Consider the following 25,496-nt stretch of genomic DNA (forward strand, 5'->3'; position numbering starts at 1 on the left):
TTTCTTTCAGCTTCATCTGTATATAAGTCGGTCTGTCAGTAGTTCCATACAGCTATGTTTACAACTTTCTCAATAGGATTATATTTCACTGCACAAGGAATAACAACCCCCCCAAAAAAATTGTTTTAATGGCATTCTTGACACCTGTGTTGTCTTATTGCTTCAGAATATGACCTACCAAGGTTTGACACCTTATTTCTACATACTTAAGCCATCATTTTGTGAGGGGAAAAAAAAAAAAAAAAAAAAAAAAAAAAAAAACACTAAAAAATCTCTATTTCAAGTGTAGTTAAAAAAAAAAAAAAAAAAAAAAAAAAAGACAGAAGCACCGGTCTTGCCCCTCTCAGTGGCCACAATCAAGTGGTAGAACTTGTCTGTAAGGCTTCAGAGAAATAGTTTGAACAGGTCATCTGAAGGAGTGTGTCTCAAAAACAAGAGTCCCACTGAGCAAATGGGGAGAAGTCTGAGGTACATGTAATGACTGATGGTTTAGGTCTTGGTTTGACCTTATTCATCACAGCAACAAAACTGAAGAATAGCAGAGACTAGAACTTGGGAGGGGAAGATGAGAGGGGGAGAAGAACCTAGAAGTTCTGCCATCCCTGGTCACGGTTCTTCCCCAATATTACCCTCCTCCCATGGCCAAAATCCCCTTCCACCTGTCAGTTCCAGCCCATATGTTATTCACAGGCAAAGTAGTCCTTCAGTGGGGCAAAAAGATGCCGGATAACAGGGACGCTCCAGGATCTGCCCAGCAACTTCTGGCGAGCACCTCGACCCATATTTGACACGTCGGTGTAATGGACAGGAAAGCCAAAAATTCTGGGAGCAGGAACAAGGCAAAATACGGGGATATGAGAGGCAGCAAAATTGATTCACCCAAGGCTGGTGCCAAATTTTTTTGGGGGAAAACTATAGTTAAAGTAAAGATTGAGGTCCTTTAATGTATACCTATACTAAAATTCCTAAAATTGATCTGGTCCAATCTTAACACATAAAACACATATTTAAAATTGCAATTGGGGAATCTATTCAATTTCAAAGATAATTCAATTTGAGCCTGCAACTAACTCCCCATGACACCTCTAGCCATCATTATTCTATACCAATAATAGTTAATAACTAGCAAAGCACTGTACTGTGTGCTTTAATTATTATCTCATTTCATCCTCATAACAACTCTGGGAATTTAGGTTCTATTATTATCTCCATTCTACAGATGAGGAAACTGAGATTAACTGATTTGCCCAGAGTCACACAACTAATAAACATCTGAGGCTGGATTTCAATTCAGTTCTTCCTGACTTCAAGTCCGTGTTCTATGTACTATGTCACTTACCCACCTCACCAGTTGCACACCATAGCATCCATTAAGGAAAACCTAAGGTCAACATTTGATGTGTTTCTTTAATGTCACTAAGATAAGAATAGTACATGGAGTCAGGGTATTTGGACTCCAGTTGTGAAATCTGTGTTGCAAAAAACACCACCTACCTCTAGACAGAGAAGGAGACTCAGGGAGATTAAGGCTTTTTTTTTTTTTTGGACATAGTTAATAAAGAATGTTTTGCTTGACTATATTTGTAATAGTTTTTATTTTTCTAGCTTTCTCAATAGAAGAATAAAAAAGGAGGTAGGCGTAAAAAAGGAGGTAGGAGAATTTAGAGATAAATTTTTTTTTTCCTTTTCCTTATTCCTATAACAATAAGCAAGTCATATACCCTTTGAAGGTATAATTTTCAACTATAAAATAATATGGTTGGAAAAAACACTTCTATAAGGTCACAATATCAGATGGGAAGGAGAGATCACATAATCTTCTGAGCCAGATCCAAGCCTGATATATAATCTAAAAGCCTAGAGATCTGCCTCAATTTAATGCACTAATGAAAAGTGAAAATATTGGTGGACCCAATCCCATCTTCTCTTTTGAGAAACACATAGTGAATGGTCATTAAGAGATCAGCAAAGACACAAAATTGCTTTTATCTTGGAAATCTGCATTTGGTCTCTTCCAAATGGGAAATAAACAAACTAACAGACTGATCACATCTTTCATGAAACCAAATAGAGGACAGGACTAAACATTATCTCATAGTCTATTCTCCCTTTATATACTTAAAACAAAATTAGACATTACTATACCTCGACTATTGCAATATTTCTACCTAATCCTTGAAAACCTTCAAAGTCTACCTGCTGTCTTACATGAGGCCTTTCTTGTCACCCTAGCTTCTAGGAAGTAGTGAACTAATTAAACAGATATATATATCGTAGTGATATGCATAGATGCCTTGTCTTCCCAAGTAGGACAAACTCCCCAAATCCAGAGGCCCCATTATATCTCCAGAATCAAGCAAAGTCACAGGAAAAAAAATTAATAAAACAGGAATAGGGAAAAGATAGAAGGGAAGTCCAGGAACAGATACACAAGAAATATGTCAAGTTGCTGAATTCTCTTACTTTTCTTAAAACCATTGTGTTAAGCAACACAACTGACAATCACAAATGTGTGGATAGTTTAGAAAATCACCAATTCTATAATTTTGCCTGTACTTGATCCCATTCCAACCCACCTTCTCTGTTTCTCTCTGGGCCTTCAACCCCAAGTCTGCTCACCTTTCTAGCTCTGTGCACCATAATATATCTTCTTTGCCATTCATGATAACAGGGAATTGCTGATTTTTCCCCTGTTTGATCGAGTTCGACTTAGTAGTTATTGTCTGTACTTTCTTTAACTGGGGAACAAAAACATTAGGTAAAGAACAAAGAAAACTACTGGGTCACTAAGTGGGTGAAAGAATGACTGATATCCAAGTGGAAGACAAAGCTTTGATTTGAGTAACAGTGAGGAAAGGACAAAACCATTGTATGTACAACTCAAGGTCAGTGAGAAAAGAGGATGTAAGCCAGGCAAGTCAGTCACAATCAATAGAATTCTAAACAAACCCAATTTACTGGAGCAGCCAACCCCCAAGGCTATGCTAAGCCATTTCTTTTATCTTCTCAGAAGAGAAAGAAAAAGCAGCTCAGGGTTTCTGGTCCTCAAGAAGCCTCCATGTGACAATTCAAAAGCAGAAGTTGTTAGGCTCTAGAAATCCTTCAGCTGGAGGCCAAAAAAGGGGGAGTTCATAAGAAATATGCCTTAAAAGTCTAGCCAGACCTCTAGAGGGCATAGATAAAATAGATAGGGCACTGGGGAAAAAGACAAGGATCTCCTCACAAGGAATCCCAAGGGTTATCCCTTTCCTAAAGGAAAGGACCCTAAAATATCAAATCCCTTAGATTCTAGTAAAAAGGCACACACATTTTCATAATGAAGAGGATAATGTTTCAGAACAAGCTTACCTTCGCTATCCTATTGTACTCCAGGCAGTCCTGAAGCTCGAGTTTATCGGTCTTTGATGCTATCACCGGCCTGGGAACAGCCAAAACTCATTATGTTCTACAGTCCACAAATAAATCTACTCTGCTTCCAGCTGCCTTCTAAGCCAGTGATTCCTTTATAGTCTCATCTACTGTTAAGACTAGCAAACAATGACACAACTTGATAAGGCAGCTCCAAAGCTGCATCAATAGAAGGCTCTAAAAGCTCTAAAAGAAGATGAGAACATACCACAAGTTTTTAGAAGAGGCATGGGTGGGGAAAAAGGACAAGGAGAGTGATTCAAGTTATTAGGACTGGAAAATGGACTCTGGGAGACAGGGAAGAGTGAGATACCACACAAAACTGATGATTTCATTCAATAATTTAAAAGGTTAAATAAAAGAGCTGCAGTATGGGACAAAAAAATGAATATTAGAGCTTTCCAGATTTAAACAAGAGTCCCTCGGCCTCACTGAAATTCTCCTAACCTGGAAGTCTTCTTTAAGAGATTTCATGATCATTTGGTTAGAGACAGCATACTGAAATAGAAAAAAGCTCCCTGACTACAGTTCTAAGATTCTGAGCTAACACAGACTTCAGAGTGAATGTACAATGAAAAATATCAGAATTTAGAATAAAAAGGGATCACACTAGTGTCTCATGATACAGAGAAGGAAAGCAATTTTATCCACAATTTTTATTGCAGGAGAAGATGCTATTTTTGTGCATACATAGGAAAGAAAGAGTTCTAGTACCATAGGAAATAATTTGACATATAAAAGGAAGGGCAATTTATGAGAGCCTGGTTCTCAAACTGAATTATGGTGAATAAATCATGCTTCTTACTGAGGGCCTCATTCACTTCACAGGATAATTAGAAAATGACCTAAAATGTCCATATATGTCCAGGAAATACAGAATCCCAGTTACCTGAATCCAATCAACCAAGGTTGCAATGACTAAAACTTTGGTTGAATATTATTAGAGTCAATCCTCCAATTTAGGCATTATTTACATAAGGTTCTGTGACCAAATACTCTTTATTTAAAACTGTAGTTGTAAATATTTCTACTGCACTGCTACTACAAGCAAGATTTAACAGCAAGAAACCACAAATATAAGTCTCAGAAAAGGAATTTTAACATTACATATATGTCAAGCCAGGACCCTTTCTCTACAAGGCTAACAAAAGAACTCTACTTGTATTTCTCAATGACTACATATCTCCAAAAATAAAAATAAAGATCACTTAACATGCCTCCTTTTTGTGGGAGTGATATGAATCTTCATACTTCATACTATGAATGTCCTTCCTTAGAAACTCCCAAACAACGAAGACCCAGAAAGGGACCTTGAACATTGTCTAGTCTTCCAAATTCTCACTTCTAAAATCATATTCATATGTTGAAACTGATTATCCCTCATGACTTCCATACTGTAGAGTCAAAAATCAAAAATTTCTCCCTGTTGTGTTTGCTAAATCTAGTATAGCCTATAGAGGGAATAAATATACTACCAAAAGGTAAATTGATTAAGGGAACAACTCATTTTACCTTGTAGCCAAGTACTTGGCACACAGTAAGAACTTGCTTTGTTGAATGTCAACAAATAATAACCTTCAGATATAACTATCCAAAGATGAAAAACTGTGACAAAGTTTAGTAGGTGCTCATTTTTTTCCTCCAACACAATTTATGTGATCCTCAGAATACCATGTTTCATATTCAGTAATATTATTCTAACAGGGGACCACATTGTACTTGGAAAAAGACAGAACAGGCAAGACTTTATCCCTATTTAATTTCAAGTTATTGTGATCTTTGAGCCTCTCCAGTATTCATATAATCCACTCAGACCAACAATTATAATTTATATAATCACTAAAGGTAAGCAGATCAAAGTTCTGTGGATTGCCAAGAAAGAGAGACTTGCTTCTGAACCTATTCATCTCAGACTATGATAGTTTGAGGTAAAATATACTTTATTTGATCATTCAGCAAGGAATTCTCTCCCCATCCCCCCCCAAAAATTTTCCAAAATGCCTGAAGGAGATAAGATGCATTTGATTAGATGAAGTCATAGGTAAACTCACCTCACTAGTCTGGTCTATGCTGTCCAAACAGAACTATATATGAAAGTGAAGAAGTCTCTTAAACTTCAAAAACAATCCTGAAACTATATCTCATTGAGCCAACAAGAGAGTCAAAGTCATAATCTCTGGATTATTGGAATAAATCTTAGACTAATGCAAATCCTAAAAGAACTACCTTGCCAATTCATTGGAGGGTTTACTGTCATGGCTTAAAAGTTACCAAGTAGGGCTTTTCCCTATGCTCCCAAGTCCAGTCAATCAAAATCACTAATAAAATTAGGGTAGGATTCTGATTTTTCAAAAATAAGGAAAACTGGGCTGTTAGAATCAGGGTAAAATGAAGCCACCACAAAATATAAACTTCCCCCAAGCCATGCATCTCAGGAACATTGTACTACAAAAAATTTTCTAATAATAAGACTTCTATTGTTGTATTATTAAGAGCCAACATAGTCTCATAGTAAACAGGTAAATTAAATGAATAAAATGCAAGGTAACCTGACACCAAGAGGAAAGAAACTCTTGGTTTACTCAAATGGGCTGAGGAAGAACCACTCTTCCCACTTCCATAAAACTCAGGACACACACCAAAGATGAGATGTGGTCTCTCCCATATCACTCCTGCCTAAAGTTCAGCCATCTTATTGGAGAAGTGAAATACTCTCCAGATAACCTAAAATAGAAGGGTAGGAATGGAGAAAAATACATTTGTGTACTTTGTCCTTCAAAACATTTTTCAATCAGGGACTCCAGTAAAAAATCCATTATCAGGGCCCCAGTGAGTATATTACAAAACTTAAGCTAGGAGGTTAGTTACTTACCTGTTCATTCCAGGCAGGTTGCCCCAGTAATAGCGAGCTCGATGTGCAGCTGAGACTTTTATGGCATCAATCATTACTGGGTTACACTGTAGAGCAAAGGAAATTTAAAAAAAACAAAGGAACCAAATATCAATATAGATAAAACTTAGGAGTGGATATTGAGGCCTCCAACCTGTAATCATTAATAATGATTATTAATTGTAACAATGCATAGACAAGAGGCCTGGGCAATATTGTTATAATGAATTCTTAAGTTTTATAGTTTGCCTATAAAAGGATGTGGCCAGGGGAAAAAATGGGTACAAGCATCTGATACTTAGACTTTCTGTCCTGGAGGGATGGGAATAGGGTTGTAGGATCTCAGAAAAGATCTTAAAGTAACAGTTTATTACCACTGCTACCCAGTCTCACTACATAACATACAAACGTTTCATATGAAAAATTATGGGAAGATTTTTAAGTATTTTAAGCTTGTAATTTCCAAGGAAAAAAAAAACTACCTTTTCAAGATAATAAAGTAGATTCTGGAATTCTGGAAAACAACCAACCTTGGTACAACAAACAACTTCAGAATAATAATTAAAAACCAACCCAACAACTTAGACACAACATCCTCTTGGGGAAGTAATCTACCTATGATACTTTAAATATGTGATCCCTTTTGACACTATTCTGATCTCAGATATATGAAGATAGTTCATAATCCCATCCTCCATTTTCCCCAAAGGTAATGAGATCACTCACCTCCAAAAACCTTGAGATGTCCCTCTTGTCATTGACCCTCATGGCCACCACATTTTCAAACATCCAAAAGAAAGGGCGTTCATCCCCTTCTTTGGGACGCGTATAATTGAGTAAATGGTAGAATTCAAAAAACAGCCTTCCTGTGCCCTCTATTGTGAAAACAAGAGAAACAAGATAGGGAAAATCAAAATATAAGAGGTACCTGAATGCCAGCCCTTTTGATTTAACATCCCACCATCTTTTGTGTATAGTAGATTCAGTATTATGTCCTTCATTCTTAAAAACCTGTAATTTTATACCAATGTAGCAAATCCTTTTAATGCTGATTCTTTCCCTTTGCTATATAAATAAATAGAAATTTAGAAATATTTTAATAGAAAATCATAAAATGTAGAACCAGAAGGGATTGTAAATCTTCTCAACCTCCTCTGGCTAAGAAAAGACCCTTTGACTCCTGACACCACACATAGCACTTTATCCTATTTCACACATAGCACTTTATCCTACTACTCTGGTCAAGACAAATAAAAATCAAATTGTGGTCAGAAAGATAGCAAATAAAGCCAAAAAGGCAAAATAATTACCCAGGTTTGCTCCTAATTTGCTACCTTTCCTAGCTTCTTTCCTAGGCTTTCAGTTTATGCACCCACAAAATAACAAGATAAAATACATGATTTCTTTCATTTCCAATATTCTATACAGAAATAAATAATGTTTACACAAACATAAGAGTCATTCTGTAATATCGCACAAGATTTTGTTCAATTCTATATTTCCTAAAGAAACAAAAGTATTGTAGGGTTGTTGTTGTTGTTGTTTTTGGGGAGGAAGAGAGGGGTTGGTTTGAATTTTTTTTTCTTTAGTAAGTTAACATATACTTGGAGCATATTTAGTTTGTGATCCACAATTATGGGAGATTGCATAAATTTTAAATTTTTTTTTTTTAATGCATTGGACCTTTAACTCAGGTGCCATATTTTATTTAACCATCCCTTCAATCAATAGGCCTCTACTTTCAAATTCTTTGCTAGCACAAAAGTGATGCAGAGTAAATTAAATATGCACAGTAAAGAAACAAATATACACTACAACAAACATAATAATGAAATTGAAAGAACAAATCATTCAAAAGCACAACTATGGAGAATAAGCGTGACTCCTAAAGTAATACAAGATGCATCTACCATTTCATTTCGTTGCATGGATCCCTGGGTGTGATGGTTACATTGCACATATTTTTTGATATCTTGATTAATTATGCTGATCTTTCTTTAAAGATATTGTTTGTCATATGGAGTGGCTCTGGTAAGTGAGCAATAATTGGGAAAATTTTGGTCATGTATAAAATATAAGCCATTCCATATGATAATAAATATTTAGAAAATTTAAAAAAAAAATAAAAAAAAAAAGAAAATTTAAGCAGATATCAACAAAAATGTATCTTTCTTTTTTAAAAATGTCTGACCTAAGGAACATAAGAGTATCAAATCTGTTAAGGGCAATAAAATTTTATTTAAAAATAAAGATCCCTACAAAACTTTCATTTCAGTATCTTTGCGAAAAGATTCAAAAGGACAAACCTTTGTAATGAACCCCAAGCCATTGGATTTTCTCTGCATGAGCCCCTTGGGAAACCTCCCAAACTCTTTAGAAAACCCAAAAATAATGATTCTTACCATACAAGCCCTTCCTGGCAGGATTTACATTTGAAAGATCATTGCATGGACTTCCACCAATAAGCAAATCGAATGGTCCCCATTCATCAATCTGAGAAAAACAAATCATGTACTACAGCTGTTTCAGAACGCACTCCAGAAAAGACAATAATAATAAACTCATTCTGGGCTTGCCTGCCATGTTGCATTTCAAAAAGTGACATTATGTTCTTTCCTCTAAAGTGATATTCAATGCTATCAACCAATGCATAAATATTAATTAAATGCCTACTATGTGCCAGGCACTTTGCTGAGCACTGGGACAAAAGACAGTCCCTGCCCTTCAGGAGCATATAATATAATGGGAGAAAAATTAAGCAAATAAATACATATAAAACAAGCCATATACACAATAAATAATTAATTAAAACAGAGACTCTGGATTAAGAGGGGTTGGAGAAGGCTTCCTGTAGGAAGTAGAATTTTAGTCGAGACTTAAAGTTAACAGTCAATGAGGAGGAGGGAAAGCATTCCAGGAATGGGGACTACCCAAAGAAAATGCTGAGATAAGAGATGGAGTGTCTTTATTAATAAAAAATCCAGGAAGCCAGTGTCACTGGATCAAAGAGCACACATTATACAGTAAGCTATAAGAAGACTAAAAGGAAAAGGGATGGTGATAAGAGGATGCTAGATTATGATGGGTTTTCAGAACCAAACAGAGTATTTACATTAGATCCAAGAAGTTAATAGGAAGCCATGGGAATTTATTGAATAGGCGAGAAGGGAGGAAAGAAGAACAATACAGAAGAGAGAAGAAACGGTGACATAAATTGGCCCAGTACTTTAGGAAAGTCATTTAGCATCTGAAAGGAGAATGAATTGGAATGGGAAGAAACTTGAGGCAGGCAGACCTCATTAGCAGATTACTGTAGTAATTGACACATAAGCGATAAGAATATGAGTAGAGTGAGGGCCATGTCAAGAGACAAAGGGGAAAAGGAGTCTTATATAAGAGATGTCACATAAGAAATATTAGATTTCCACTTCACTGATGCATAAATTTAATTAAAAGATGACTCTATGCAAGGAACTGAAAACTAAGTGGATGCCCATCAGTTGGGGAATGGCTAAATAAGTAATGGTATATGAATGTAATGGAATATTACTGTAAGAAATGACCAGCAGGATGATTTAGAAAGATCTGGAGAGACTTACATGAATTGATGCTAAAGAAGTGAGTAGAACCAAGAGAACACTGTACACAGCAACAATAAGATTATATGATAATCAACTGTGATAGACTTGGCTCTTTTCAAAAATGAAGTGATTCAAGGCAATTTCAACAGACTTGTGATGGAAAGAGCCATCTGCATCCAGAGAGAGTACTATGAGGACAGAATGCAGAATACATTATAGTATTTTAATCTTTTTTGTTGCTATTTGCTTGGTTAGTTTTTTTTTTCTTTCTTGTTATTTTTCCTTCTTGATTTGATTTTTCTTGTCCAGAATGATAAATGTGGAAATATGTTTAGAAGAATTGTACATGTTTAACCTATACTAGATTACTTGCTGTTTAAAAGGAGGGGGAAGGGGGAGAAGGGAGAAAAATTTGGAACACAAGGTTTTACAAGGATAAATCTTGAAAATTATCCTTGCATATATTTTGAAAAATAAAAAGCTATTACTATTATTTTTTTTAAAAGATGCTTCTAGCTACACTTGGAGAAAGAACATTGGGAAATGAGTATGGACCACAACATAACCACTTTGTTATTATTTGCTTTCATTTTTGTTTTTTCTTCTCAGGTTATTTGCCTTCTTTCTAAATCATATCTTTCTTGTGCAACAAGATAACTGCATAAATATGTATATAAATATTGTATTTAACATATATTTTAATATATTTAACATGTATAGGACTATCTGCCATCTAGGGGAGGGGATGGAAGGAGGGAAAAAGTTTTGCAAGTTTTGCAAAGGTTAATATTGAAAAATTACCCATGCATTTGTTTTGTATATAAAAAGCTATAATAAAATCAAAAAGATGCTTCTATGTACTTAAACTTAAGACTTTAGTTCCTCCAGTCCTACTAGAAAAGGTAGTTTCTCCACCATCAAGTAGGGTATACACATATATACCACATACATCAAAACATATTTCTTTTTTTTTTTTTTAATAGCCTTTTATTTACAGGATATATACATGGGTAACTTTACAGCATTAACAATTGCCAAACCTCTTGTTCCAATTTTTCACCTCTTACCCCCCCACCCCCTCCCCTAGATGGCAGGATGACCAGTAGATAAAACATATTCTTTCAGAAAGCCAAGAAAGAAAATTCTAGTCAGTATCTACATCATATGTGTTTATATATGAACTAAGTTAAGGGTCAAGTCAAAAGAACTCTCTCCTCTTCCTCCTCTTCCTCCTCTTCCTACTACTACTAGACTGAGGTGAGCCCAAGGGTACTCACCTGGCGCTTTGTGATGTTTCTGACGTCATGAACATATTTGATGTTCCCTTCATGCTTGACTGTCCCAACAGCAATTGAATCTTCACAGATCTCTGAAGCAATGTACTTATCTACCTTGATACCCAATTCTTTTAGCACTAAATAGCCTGTCAAAGGCAGAGGAAAGTAATGAGGACTCACTTTTTATTCTTGTCCCTATAGGGATGGGAATCTATACACTCATATGGTCAAGTAACCAACTAGAACTATGTGAGATAATATGATGGCAGGGAAGATTAAATATCATATACAAATACAAATATTGTTGGATACCTTCTCTAGTAGCCAAGGTAACAAAGGGATCACTTACACTCCCAAAAAAACAAATTATGACAGAGAGAGCCAGAGCAATCTAAGAAAAACAAATGATTTAAATGGAAAGACTTTCACCATGAGCCTAGTCACCAAGTGGCAACCTGAGGCACATCTTAAACACATACTAAGGAGGGTGATTAGATGATTTGTTCAAGTCTACCACTCAGGAAATTATCTATTATTTGGACGTGGAATTGGTGGAATAAGTAGAAGGGACAACTGTTAAAAACCATAAAGTCAATAAAGAGTGCAAGAAATTTGAACTTTTTCCACCCATGGTTTAACAATAATCTCAATGGAAGAGTTGGAAGGGCTTATAGATACATACATGACCCATGCTTCCTCATTTCCAAAGATCAGAGAAACTTATGGCTTCCCAAGAGCACAGGTTTTTTTGTTTTGTTTTGTTTTTTTCCTGAGGCAATTGAGGTTAAAGTGACTTGGCCAGGTCTCACAGTCAGGAAGTGTTATGTGTTTGAAGCTAGATTTGAACTCAGGTTCTCCTGACTTCAGGGCTAGCCCTCTATCCACTGTGCCATCTAGCTGCCCCAAGAGCACAGTTTTAAAGTAGGAAAGGTCAAATACATTTACTGGGTTTAATAACCATCTTATGCTGATCCTTTCTTCATTTATCTAGGGTTCTTCTAGAAATATAAGAGTATTTTGTCTATCAGAAACCAGGAATGCTAAGCCTATAGCTTGGGAAGATCTGGCATAACAAATGTTTCATTAGCATAGCAGGAGCTAAGGTCATCTCCATGGAAGGGATGATAAGAGTTCAGATCAAGGCCAAATCAAAAGTAATCTTCTTTGGTGTGTGGGGTTAAGGAGAAAGGGGAACAAAAAGGGGAAGAAGTATCAAATAAACACATATTTCCAGCTTCTTGCCTTTGTCAAGTGCACTAATTACATAAGAGCTCTATTTCTATCTCCGCTTAATTGATATGGTCAGGCTATCTATCAATTCTTAGAATGTGAAAGCATGTGCTATCTATTCACCAATCCTCAAGCATTCTAACTCTTCCCATGCTTTGCATTTGTGCTTCCTCATTCCTGGAAAGATTCTATTTCTTTAAAAATTCAATTTAAGTACCTACAGATTCCATTTTAATTTCATTCCCTGCAGTTTGAAGTATTTTAAATTATCCCCAATCACTATTTAAATTTCTTATCTTTTCCATTTATTTATCACTATAAAAGGTGCCTTCCATCCAATAACATATAAGCAAAAATTCTTTAACTACAACATAAGATCCTTAATACTACATGTTTACTAAATTTTAATTTTTTTAAATTTTCTTAAATAAATACAATCAAAATTCTTATTCTTCCTTAGAGATTAGTTAGGTGACCCCTCTTCCATTAAGCCTACTCTGACAGGCAAGCTAAAAGAGATCCTGCCTATTAAGGACTCTCCAATGTAAATTCTTTAAGAACAAAAATGACCATTTTTATTAAACTTTCCTGATTTGCAAAACAAAACCATAAATAACCTCAGAAACTTCTCCCATTTTATGGACAGGAAGTTTCAAAGTTACTCACTTTTCTCATTTCTCCTATGCCCACTAATTGTAAAGTGAGTTTGTGAAAAAAGACCAGAGAGGAGTCTTGCTACCATAGAAATGGAGATGGATAGACTGGCATCCTCATTGTCATCCCAGACTTAGGAGAAAATAGATCAGGAGCATTTTCAGTAGACTCACCTGTAGCTATACCATCAAAAAGGGACAGGACTCTGATTGGCCGTCTCTTTGATGCAGGGACTGCTGGATACAGTTTTGGAACTGCCTATCCAACAAAACAATAGCAAAACAATTAAGAAGCAGGTACTGAGCAACTACTGTGAAATATTTTTCTCACTGAAACAAATTACTTTCTATATAATAAGATCCCAGTTTCTAATATTTCTCAGCCAGATTTCTGGCTTTTATTCAGTTACTGTACCCTTAGGAAAGAAACCAACCCTCAGATAGCATTACTGGTAGTTAACTGTTCAACTCAAAAGTTTTGGGACAAGACAATTCACCATGGAGAGCAATAACAATTTGTGTTTCCAGTTTGTCCTTGTTCACCATAAAAAAAAAAACCCTGTTCACTTATATCCCAAAGAGATCATAAAGAAGGGAAAGGGACCTGTATGTGCACAAATGTTTGTGGCAGGAATCTTTGTAGTGGCCAGAAACTGGAAACGGAGTGGATGCCCATCAATTGGAGAATGGCTGAATAAATTGTGGTATATGAATGTTATGGAATATTATTGTTCGGTAAGAAATGACCAACAGGATGATTTCGGAGAGGCCCGGAGAGATTTACATGAAGTGACGCTGAGTGAAACGAGCAGGGCCAGAAGATCATTATATACTTCAACAACAATACTATATGATGACCAATTCTGATGGACCTGGCCATCCTCAGCAATGAGATGAACCAAATCAGTTCCAATGGAGCAGTAATGAACTGAACCAGCTACACCCAGCAAAAGAACTCTGGGAGATGACTAAAAACCATTACATTGAATTCCCAATCCCTATATTTTTGCTCACCTGCATTTTTGATTTCCTTCACAGGCTAATTGTACAATATTTCAGATACACCAGGAAAGTCTTATATGATGAAAAGGTTTGGGATTCATTATAAAGATTGCACTTTTAAAACTGTCCTGGTAAAAATATTGAGAATGGAATGTGGGGGAGATTTTTAAAAGTAAATTTTAATTGTTGCCCAAACTTTTCCAGATATAAATCTTTCAAGAGAGTCCTGGTTCTATCCTGAAGTCTAAAATCCCAGACTTAGAGCTTGAAGGGACATTAGGTCTGTGGTTTTGGAGGAAGAAAACTACAGAAGGCCAATAAAGAACAACCTACATAGGAAGCCAGTCTTTTTCAGTATCTCACAAGAATACACCCTTCAAGCAGAAGAATACATTAGATAACATTAACATTTCTCTAAAATACCAAACTATGTGTAATAGTTCCAATTTTTTCATGACATTCAACTTTCTTTTTTCTAAACAAAGAATGAAACTGTGATACACAGAGCAGAAGTGAAAAGGATAAAATTTCTACCAATACTATTTACTAGATGACCTTGGGCAACCCATTTAGCCTTTGGGTCTCTTCTAAAAATGGAGAGGTTGCAATATCCTTATGGTCTCTTTTAATATTCAAGTTATACAATGACAAAGAATTAGTAGTCATCCTCTTTCTACAAATCACAATACACTTTATCCTTTGAATCTATGTCTCCAGAAAAAAACTGTTAAGGGACTTGAGTTACATTCAGTTGACTGGATTATTTTCCCCCTTGTATATCCATTCTTTAAATAGCTATATGAATTCCTAGCCTTCCTTTAAAAGCTCATAAAGTTCCAGTGTCAAAGCTGGAACCCAGCCAAATGTGGGGTGGGGGTGGGGGAGAGACTCATTTATCACAGATGAAAAACCCTACAAATGCCTTACATATTCCTGAGTTATGTCATTGGTGAAAAATTCCTGAAGGCGAATGCTCCAGTCCTTTCGACGCTGTAAGACCCCATAGCACCGCTGAGGCTGGCACATGTAACAGCTCCAAGGCTCTTGTGCTTTGGCACTGACCGACGTGCCTGCTCCAACCAGCACATCAAGGCATTCGACACAAAAACACCTGTGCCCAGGAGTAAAGAGAAAAAGAGATTAGCCAAAGTGCTCCTACATATTGCAACTAAATGGCTTGAGCACTCAAAGCCCTGTGCACCTAAGAAGATTAAGCCAGGTTATCATGTCCATCTTCACGTAACCAATTCCACCCTCTATAACTGTTCCAAATCTTCACCATTTTTACCACTAGAATCAAAGAAAGTAGACAGTTCATTATCAGATATTAATCAAATCAGAAACACCTTCTACGACATCAATTTTTTATCTGTCAAATGAAGAGGATTTGCACTTTATCTCTAAATCCATTCTAAATTTCTACCACAGAATCCTAAAACAGAAACTCCTACAACATCCCTTATGTCAACTCCTCACTTGAAAGCTTCCAATGATTGAAAAGGAAGGAGTCAACTGGTAAAAAAGGAAAATGATTTCCTAATTTAAAAATTAGGTGCACATATTTTAAAAGAATTCCATTTAAATAATAAGTTGTGTTTTAACTAGAACTAAAAGGAGAAGTCATATATAAAGCTAGAAGAGCCAGAAGTAAAAACTTAGGCGGATCAGAGATGCTTAAAAGAGACTAGAAAATAATATCCAATGATCTCTGGTAACTTATACTGGTCTGGGTGGTCTCAGAAGCCCCCTAGTTCGAAGGCTATTCTTTAGTGCCCCTGTAATCTTAGCTCTCATCATATTATTTGCAAAGACAGGATTTGAAGAGAAGGACCTTTTCTAGGTCTCTTTTGATAACCCAACTATTATTTTCTGAAAAACAATTCAGAAAGAATGTGAAAGAAATTATTCGCGGTTTAAATCCTTTAAACAAGACTTTTATTTTTTAATTTTATTTTAATAGTATTTTTCCAATTACTTATAAGATGGTTTTCAACATTCATCTTTGTAAGATTTCGAGTTCTAATTTTTTTTCCTCCCTTTCTCCTATCTCCTAGCCCCTAGCTCCTCATACTACCAAGCAATCTGATATAGGTTATATGTGTATATTCATTTTTAATATATTTCCATGAGTCAGTTGAGAAAGAAAAATCAGAAAAGGGAAAAACCATGAGAAAGAAAAAAAAAAAGAAAAAAAGGTAAAAATACTATGGTTCAATCCACATTCAGTCTCTATAGTTCTCTCTCTGGATTCAAAGTTTATTGGAACTGCCTGAACAAGACATTTCTTAACTGGCTATACCTCTCTGGGATTTCTCTGACTTTTCTACCATTGCCCCAAGAAGGCAATGAGAAAACTTCAACATTGTACAAGATCCCATCAGCCTAATTTTTTCTCAGCACTACTTTCGGCCCCTCTATTTGATAGGTGGAGCTACAAACTCCAAAATGTCTATTTCAAGGAGGTGGCTGAGTTTAGAAAATCCCATTTCTCACCTGGCTACACTACACTAGGCACTTATGCGTCTCTTGATCCCCATTCTCCACTTTTCTTCTTTTGGATTGAAAACAGGGACTCTTCTTTTTTTATATCTGTATCCCCATTTCTAAGCACAATGCCTGGCACATGGTAGATGCTTATTAAACATTTATTGACTTTTGTTGTTATTATTATTCAGTCTTTGGCAAAGATACTAGAGTGGCTTGCCTTTTTCTTGGCAAACTGGGGCAAACAGGGTTGAGAGACTTGACTAGAATCACACAGCTAATAGGCATCTAATGATAGATCTGTACTCAGTTTCCTATCTACAGGCCTGGCATTCTATCCACTTTGACACCTGGCTGCCCATTTATTATTATTAACTAAATGTTCTAGTCACATCAAAAAATTCAAATTCAAACTTCTGAGACAACCATATGAGAAATAGTTTAATAAATTGTAGCATCTTAGAACATTTGTAGCATCAATTGAACAATAGCAAAATTGTAGCATCAATAGAACATTAATAAATCAAGAATGAGGAATTTAGAGAAACTTGAAAATACTTGCCATATATTCATTTAGAGAGAATGATGAAGAAACAAGAAAACACAGAATGAATAAAATAAATTAACAAAATAGCAATAAAGAAGCAGTTTAAAATGTTGTAATTGTAAAAGCTAACCTTTATCTCTGTACGTGAACATACTTATAATGCCCCATCCTAGCTCTCAGTTCAAGAGCAAGGAGCAAATCTACATATATTATTGAAAGACGGTCGTGTGTTATCTTGCCTCACCAACACACCTTTTGAACTTCCCAGGACTGGTCAATCACTCTACCACAGCACTCCCCCATATGTGTTATTTCCTCCTACAAAATAAGCTCTAAGAGGAGTAGCCTTTTTATTTTTCTGTTTGTACATCCAGTGCTTAGTATGAAGCTTTATAAACAGTAAACTCTTAATGCTTTCCAAAATTTATTCACTTTTGTGTTACTGACAAAAAAGCTAATGCAGTAGTGATTTCATTAAGAGTAATGGAATTTTCAGATTGAAGTAATACCTCCATAACCATCTAGTCAAAGTCAAGTACAAAGCAGACTGCTCTCCAGAACACAGAGAGATAAACAAGAAAAGGGCTTACCGGCAACAGCTTGAATTGCTACATAGTAAGAGTTCCCGTCCCTCACAGCATACAGTACAGTACGATTGATAGCCATCATCATCGTACATATAGAACAGCTCTAGAAATCTATCCTGGTTAGAAAAAATGGAAAGATAGAAACACATTTGGGAAGAATTGCCTTTAAGTCCCAGAATACTAAGTCCCACCCACTGGATACCTAGTCATCGGGTCAAAGGGTTGGTCTAGGCCCATGGAATCCACTAATGCTTTAGGGAGGGGTTTGAGGGAAGAAATGAACCACCCCTGACCTTGACCCTTTTCTAAGGAATAAAACTAATAGGTAACAAGTAACATAGGAATCTAAAAAGAAATGTGTAGTTGGACTATCAGAAAGAAAAGCCATATATTTTACTAAGACTTACTTTACATGTATGACAAAGACCCCCATCAAAGAGAGGGTGGAAAGAGGGCGGGTTTTTTCTTCCACAGGCTATGCAGTTATCTGTAACATACACAAAAAGGGAAGGGGAGATAAAATAAAGTTGATATATCAACAGGGATAATAACCATTCTACCCAAACTATACTCAAAAATTCCCCAATAAAGGAATTTATAGATATGGTACCCCAAACTCAATGATTAGCAGAATCAGTATTCTGACTTCTGAAAGGGGTCAAGAGAAAGAATTAATGCACTTTCTTTGGCACTCAGAGGCCGGGTCTTAGGTGTCTAGTGATAGAGTACAAACTCGACTAGCCTGCTCTATGTTGTAGGCCCCAGACCAGATTTCACTGTTAATCAGTGACCATGCCACCTGCTTAACCCCTTCTTCCAAGTTCTGACAACATGGTCTATGAACTGACTGCTCCACACAACTCCTCATCCGTGTGATTCACCCCAAGCCAACTCCATTCCCATTTTAACACTCTCTGAACTACTCCTTCATGCATGCTGTTTCTATTTACTAGGATGCTAAGTTCCTTGAGGATATATAGGCTTTCTTTGTATCCATAGTGCTTGATACATACTAATTCCAGGTACTACTTACCAAAAGTAGAACACAAATTGAAATTTTTAGTTTACAACAAACATAATCTTCCAAAGAATCATAAAAACGTTAAAACAACAAAAACACGCTCAAAATTATATGAACTGATGCCAAGTGAGGGAAGCAGAGTTAGGAAAATAATATAGATAATGACAACAATGTAAATGCAAATAAATGCTAGAAAATTAAAATGATCAAGGACTAAGGGAAACCATCTTTTCTCCTCCTGTTCTTATTTTTCAAAGGTGATAAGGTGGGAAGAGGCATGGCCACAAAACACTGTATACAAGGTCATAAGGGATGAGTATGGACTTGAAGGGATCCACAAAATGAAATATCTAAGTGCTATAAAAACAGACTTCAATAATTTTTTTAAATATATCTTTCTATGGGTTTAACTCAATAAGTAAGAAAGGGGAAAATGGTTAAAGAACCAAACTAGTACTTCCAATTACAGCATAGCACTAATCATTGTGCCTTGAGATAAGGCATGGCACTCATGCAAAACAAACCTATGGATAAGCATTTCTTTGCTTCCAAATGCCTAAGCAGCTTTTTGCTCCCATTAACTTTCCCACTTTAATGATAAAGGTCTTGTTAAAGATAAAGGAAATAGTAGGATTCCAAAACTACCATCCTCTTTTGAGGCTTTAAAACTATGTCTGGAATACTAAATTAGGATTAGATGTGGAATTTTTAAAAAAATCTTTAACATCTTAAACCCCTTTTGATATGAAGTGGTTCCCAAGTCAATTGAGGATAACACATTGGTACCTACTACTTCTTAAAAATATTCTCAGGTACATATGAATATGACTGCTTCTTCCCTTTAAGAAATCTGATCTGGCCAACCTATAATCTGCTACGAGAGCTCTCCAATTCTCAAAGGTACTTAGTAACAGAGTCAGGCATTGAAAACAATTGTTCTGTCCACTGTAACACTTTAGTCTTTTAGACTGCCTCCCTAAATAGCAAGTCATCAAACTTAAAAATTCATACTTTTTAATCTCTACAATCAGTTCCTTGGACATAATACTTAGAAGTCTGGAGTCAGCAATTCTTGATCTAGAACTAGTCACCTGTAATTTATGACACTTCTTGTGGCTAAACTCATTACCTCATTTCCTATCCAGTTCCTCTGTTCATTACTCAAGCATTATCATTACTGACAATCTATTCATTCCATTAATTTCCTGATTCACTGCCCCTGTCCTGCTCAGTCAATACCTGACCAAAAAATAAATACCGATAAGCTCATTTCTCAATAATGGCTGTGATTTTCTTTACTTACCATGCACCTGCCCTAATCAGAGGAACATATTCCTGTCTCCAAGGCAGAGTAAGACTAACCACATCATGTTTATCCCAGCCCATACCTACATTTATAAGATGCTGTCAAATATTTAAAGCATCCCAGTAAGGCAGGAGAATAGGTTAAGCCAATCTCTGGGAAAAGACCTTCTGTATTACATGTAGATCAGGAGGTGAGATCTCAATTCTACTCCCAGACGTGGGATTAACTTTTTCTTCTTTTCTTACAGTCCCTTCTTTTCTGTGCCATCCTCTGACAAACAAAGGGATTGAACTACATAATCTGCAAATACTCTGGATTCTAACAGTCTGTGCCTCTTGTAGCTCTGAACTTCTAATAGTCTGATGACAAACAATACCACCAGCCACTATTAGTTGTAACATGGATGTAAGATCACCTGCCTCACTCCTAAGTGATGGCAGAGTCACATTCTTTACAAGAAGCAAATCGAGACTCAAACATGAAATGATTTGTTCAATGCCCCACAGCTGAGTCCCCCCAACAGTTCTGCTCACTCCCATCACTCTACATATACTGCCTGAACACTGAAAATGAACTACCATAGTTACCTACAAATTGCAGATCAGAGAATGTAGCCTCTTTAAAGGCAGAAGTTCACTGGGATTTTTTTATAGCCCCAGTCACTATAACACAAACAAGAAATAGAGTATTTGTTCAAATGAATTCAGAGATTCTAAGACAAAATGCTTGCAGAGCAGGTATCTATTCCTAATGCCATGTGGCCTAGAAGCATTTAGGTAGTATAGTTAACATTTCCTAGTTGTGTAACCCAGGAGCCAAATAACTTCTGCTTGCCTCAATTTTCTCACCTGGAAAATAGGACAAAAACAGCACCTATTTCCTATGGTTACTGTGAGGATCAAATAAGATAATACAAAATCTTAGCACAGTGACTAATGCATAACGATAAAAAATGCTTGTTAACACACACACACAAATTCTGCAAGGAATCAAATCTGACTAATTTCAAGTTAGGGCAGCCAGAAGCATATAATGAAGACAACATACCTTCAGGGTTGCTTTTGTTGTTTATGATGTCAGAAACCATTTTTTCTAAATAAGAAGAAATTTGGGTGGGAAGGATAAAAATGGTTTGGTTAATATTTTACAAACTTTTGTGACACTCAATTTATAGTTTTATTTTTGAAAAGAAATTAAATTTATATAAGCAGTAGATAGTAACAGCCCATCCACCCAGAGGAGAAGACATATCCATAGAGGGAAAAGCTAAGTTTCTCTCACCCCACTACCCCAAAATGAATTCAACCCAGAAGCTGAATGCCAATAACAATCACCTCGACTTTGCTCTTCTTCTACCCGCTCTTTGTTGTTATTCAAGCAGCTGGTCCTCAGGCGTTTCGAAGGAGGTGTGCTATCTTGAACAGCGACTTCCTCTATAGTCCTTCTTCTCTGTTTGGGCTCTATAAAAGATAACTCATTTAACCTCAGAGCATGGGCTGGAAGCTGGGCCAAATTTAATTGGTTAGTTTCCAATATTCCTAAAGACAATCATACTTAAGGTAACTCATTCATTCTCAAGTAAAATAAAATGTGACATCAAACATATTTCTGAACCTAACTATGTGTAAATACTAAGGAAAAAAAAAAACTTGTGAAACTGAAACGTGGACTATATTGACATATTTCTTTGCAAGAGTGGGAGTCTTATAATAATTCTTCTCTAAACCTAGGCTTAAGCACCTAAATTTTCCATTGCACAACCATCTAACCTCCTTCAAGTGTGACAGAGTCAAATATTACTCCCATGAGTAAATAGCAAAAACTGATAAATTGTAGCTACCCAGTTCCAATAAGTTGCTGGTTGTGATAATAATATCTACTTCCATGAGTCTTCCTAACAATCCTCTTGCCACATTGTCCTCAGACAGCCATAGTTTTGTTTTTTGGTTTTTTTTAAACCTCTTTTAACACATTTTCTGGTTACTAGATGAAAAGTATGAACAAAAGAAAGGGAAGAAGGTCCCTCTATGTCTGTTGTGCATCATAGTAGCAAATGCTTAAATCAAAGAACATTTTCCCCAATTTGCTAAGTGTTTTTATACCAGGAAAAATTTTTTTCTTAAGTCTGATATCAAATAAAACCACACAAATTCAAACAAAACACAATTGCTTGGCTTCTCCTCAACTCTTAAGAAATTCTATCTCATCACATAACTCCATTGCAAATAACAGAGATGAACATGGCCTAAGCCACAGTTCCTACCTGGAATGATAGATCCATCTGATTTCTGTTTTGGTTTAAGTCCTTCTTCTCCCATTGGCTGGAAGCCACCATGAGCCCAATCTAACAAGGGCTTGAGTTTTTCATCCCAGGAAGCACCAGGAATGGCTGGAAAAGTCTTGCCAGCCCGGCCCTTGGCCATCTACAAAGCACAATTTTTAAAAATTAATATCTGGGTCAAAAAAGGATGGTTCAGCCAGTTCCTTCACAAACTTCATGAACCATTTCAATCAATCAAAAGCGTATGCTGCTGTTAATGACTTATCTATTCTCAGTAATACAATATTCTAAGGCAATTCTGAAAGACTTATGATGAAAATGTTAACTATTTCCAAAGAAGTGTTAAAGTCTGAATGAAGATCCCAGTATCCTTTTTCTTTCTATGTTTTGCATGACTAAACATGTATGGTTTATGTCAAATTTCCTGCTTTCTCAATGAGAGAAGAGAGGGAAACAAGAATTTGGAATTTGGAACTCAAAATTTTTTTAAATGTCAACACTTTTACATGTATGGAGGGGGGGAATAAAATATTTATTTTAAGTTGTTTGGAAAATAATCAAAGAAGAAGACATGAAAAGACACCAGCCCCCCAACCCCACAGTTTTGCATAGATGTCAGAGCTATGGATGTGAAACACTGAATATGATTTCAAATATTTTTTTAATGTCTTAGTTTTTCCTTAAAAAACATTATTTGTTAAAAAGATGGCTCTCTGAAAGATTAGGGGTAGAGATATTTATCAAAACATAATCACAAAAAGTTTGGATTTGGGGGGGAAGGGAAATCTAACATGAATTCCATGATTCCTAGGATAGCAGATTACCCAAAGTTATGATAATTTCAAGATTTACAAATAGGTTTTATGTCAAGAGAGAGTGAGACTTAATTAGACCATTCATTTATTTGAGTTCCAGGGAAATTTGAGGAGAAAGTTGACAAGATGTAGACTGTATCCAGGAAAAGAAATTACATCTTAATCATGTGCTACAAGAACAGATGAAGTTTTATCTGCATAAGATTAGTCATTGAAGAGGGAGTAAAGGTGGGGTGGAGAAAAGGGGTTGCGGAAGGAGAGAAATAAAAGACATGACTAATCACAAATTGGATAAAATTTGGAAGGCTTAAACTTGTTCTACTTGGTCCCTGAAGTAGAGAACTTGCAGAGAAGCAAACATTGGCTCAATCAATGTAAGGGAAACCTTCCTAACAGATCTATCTCAAATCTGAATTAAGTTCTTAGTTACTGGAAAGTCTTCAAGCAGATGCTCTGTGTATCTTTCCTGCACTATTCACATACTGCTTTCCACAATGGATGCTGCCTTGAATCACAGCATTTGTTAGTATACTTCAATTTAGAATCAAGTTCTCACCCCACACTTTGATGGGAACACTGACTTCATTCATAGGAGTGTCTTGCAAGGACAGCTGCTAGGATGGTATGTGGGGAGTGAGGAGATTGTTGGGCAAAGGGGAAAAGAAACATGTAAGGCTGAGGATTCCACAGAGGGGTGGGGCTGGTTAGCAGTGCCAACCAGGGGAAAATAAGTTGGGATATTGAGAATAGTGACAGATGTCAAATATCATGCTGAGTTTTTTCCTTCACAAGCATCAGTCAGAAATGAGGAATTTGAGATGGGTGAAGGCCATCTCAAAAAAAAAAAAAAAAAAAAAAACAGGCAGTCCTAACATCGCCCCGAATAAAGTTAGATACAATAGAAATTGAACTTGTACAAATCACATCACCAATTACAGAAGGAGACTGGATGACATTCCCTTCCACCTTTAGTCTTTTGCGTTCTAAGGTCCTTGGGGTAGAAGAAAAGTATTGGCAACATGGATTTAGAAAACAGAATAGAGAGATACCCAAGTTTACTAGCTTAAAAAAACTATTAATGAATATTTTTAAGTCCCTTAATATCAGTGTTAATTAGTTTACTAACACATAAATGGGGATACATAACACCAAATGTCTAAGATTACTACTATGAGACAAGTTCTTTCCTAAGGTCCTTTCCGTTTGTGGTCTAATATCCCTCCCAGTTCTAACATTCCATGAATGTACCCGAAGAGTCAAGGCAATTATGCTTTGAGTTCCCCTGATACCAGATGTTAAGCTTCAATAACAGCATAAAGTCAGAAGCAGCCAGGATAAGAGGAAAGAACCTTAAGATTCCTTAGCCTAACACTATTGTCCAGCGAATAACTAACAGCTTTAGAGTAATCTTGCTACTTATTACCTTTGTACAAGTCAGTTCTCCCTGCTAGGACTCAAGTTTCTCCCTACTGAAAAGGGAAGGTGGTTAAAATCGCCCAATTCTGAATCCTATGTTGATTGCCTATACATTTAATTTGTTGCAAATTATTCTTAAACTACAATTTTCATGAGGCAATTCATATTTCCTTCCTATGGATCCAAGCCAACATGGGCATATTAAAAACTTTCTTTTTAACTCGCCTAAAAATATTCAGTGGAAAATAATCTCAGGAAATAGATTGATCACAAGGAATAATTAATCCTAAAGGGGAAGGGTCCAGGAAGATTAAATGACTGTTTTATTAGAGTAAAATGTTTGATTTTTCTAAGATAAATTTCCCTAAATCTTCTTTTTGTTCTAAGAATTCTTACTCAATATCAAGAAAAGCTCATAACCTTCCACCTCCCCAAAACTTCCCCAATTACAAACTCAGTATTTATCTCAGAGGAGGTGAATTAGATCTTTCTAACTGGACGCAATCAAATGTCTCTATGTATTCAGCCATCCCATGACACTCTCCCACAATTACCTCTAGGGCTTGAAATAAAGCCTTCCTGTAAGATACCAGCTTGTTAAACGAAGGTAAATTAAAGTGTTGGCTAAATAAAGCAAGACTCACTAACTTGTCTGAGGGGACCTAAAAAGAGAAAAAAAAAAAAAGTTGCATTATAGATATATGTGTAGCATACAGAAACACTAAAAAAAAAACCTTGGGCTTTCTCCTTAGCATACTCACAAATCTGCCTCATGAAAGAGAAGGCATCTATAGATAAGGTAATAACCTCAGGTGTTCTTCTATCATCTGTGATTCTGAACTAAGATTTCAAGTGCTCCTGAATCTGAGTATATTTAAGATCATTTAGAGATTATTTCACACTCCAACACACAGCTATTGTGTGAATGATAGTTATGCCCCAAACTCTGAGAAAACATCTTTTTTTCTCCAGAATGTCAACCCCTGTTCTCATCTTAG

The 25,496-nt window shown here is 36.1% G+C and overlaps 1 protein-coding gene across 3 annotated transcripts in view; it reads right to left on the reverse strand.

The window, feature by feature from the left end:
• Positions 1 to 323: 323 nt before the first annotated feature.
• DNMT3B (DNA methyltransferase 3 beta) overlaps positions 324 to 25,496 on the reverse strand; it is a 64,990-nt gene continuing 39,817 nt past the window's right edge. For 2 of the 3 annotated variants that reach the window (XM_031954097.1, XM_031954096.1), the window contains exons 8-22: positions 25,053 to 25,160; positions 22,250 to 22,409; positions 21,321 to 21,446; positions 21,034 to 21,078; positions 18,067 to 18,146; positions 17,663 to 17,775; positions 14,969 to 15,152; positions 13,214 to 13,298; positions 11,157 to 11,302; positions 8,701 to 8,791; positions 7,025 to 7,173; positions 6,281 to 6,366; positions 3,349 to 3,418; positions 2,620 to 2,738; positions 324 to 822 (exon numbers count right to left, since the gene is read on the reverse strand). In XM_031954097.1, coding sequence (XP_031809957.1) covers positions 681 to 822; positions 2,620 to 2,738; positions 3,349 to 3,418; positions 6,281 to 6,366; positions 7,025 to 7,173; positions 8,701 to 8,791; positions 11,157 to 11,302; positions 13,214 to 13,298; positions 14,969 to 15,152; positions 17,663 to 17,775; positions 18,067 to 18,146; positions 21,034 to 21,078; positions 21,321 to 21,446; positions 22,250 to 22,409; positions 25,053 to 25,160 — 1,704 coding nt within the window. In that variant the 3' untranslated portion in view covers positions 324 to 680. The remainder of the gene's footprint in view (positions 823 to 2,619; positions 2,739 to 3,348; positions 3,419 to 6,280; positions 6,367 to 7,024; positions 7,174 to 8,700; positions 8,792 to 11,156; positions 11,303 to 13,213; positions 13,299 to 14,968; positions 15,153 to 17,662; positions 17,776 to 18,066; positions 18,147 to 21,033; positions 21,079 to 21,320; positions 21,447 to 22,249; positions 22,410 to 25,052; positions 25,161 to 25,496) is intronic. The other variant, XM_031954098.1, reaches the window with a different exon arrangement.

This window comes from Sarcophilus harrisii, chromosome 2, assembly GCF_902635505.1.
Source record: "Sarcophilus harrisii chromosome 2, mSarHar1.11, whole genome shotgun sequence".
In the NCBI taxonomy this organism is placed as follows: Eukaryota; Metazoa; Chordata; class Mammalia; order Dasyuromorphia; family Dasyuridae; genus Sarcophilus; species Sarcophilus harrisii.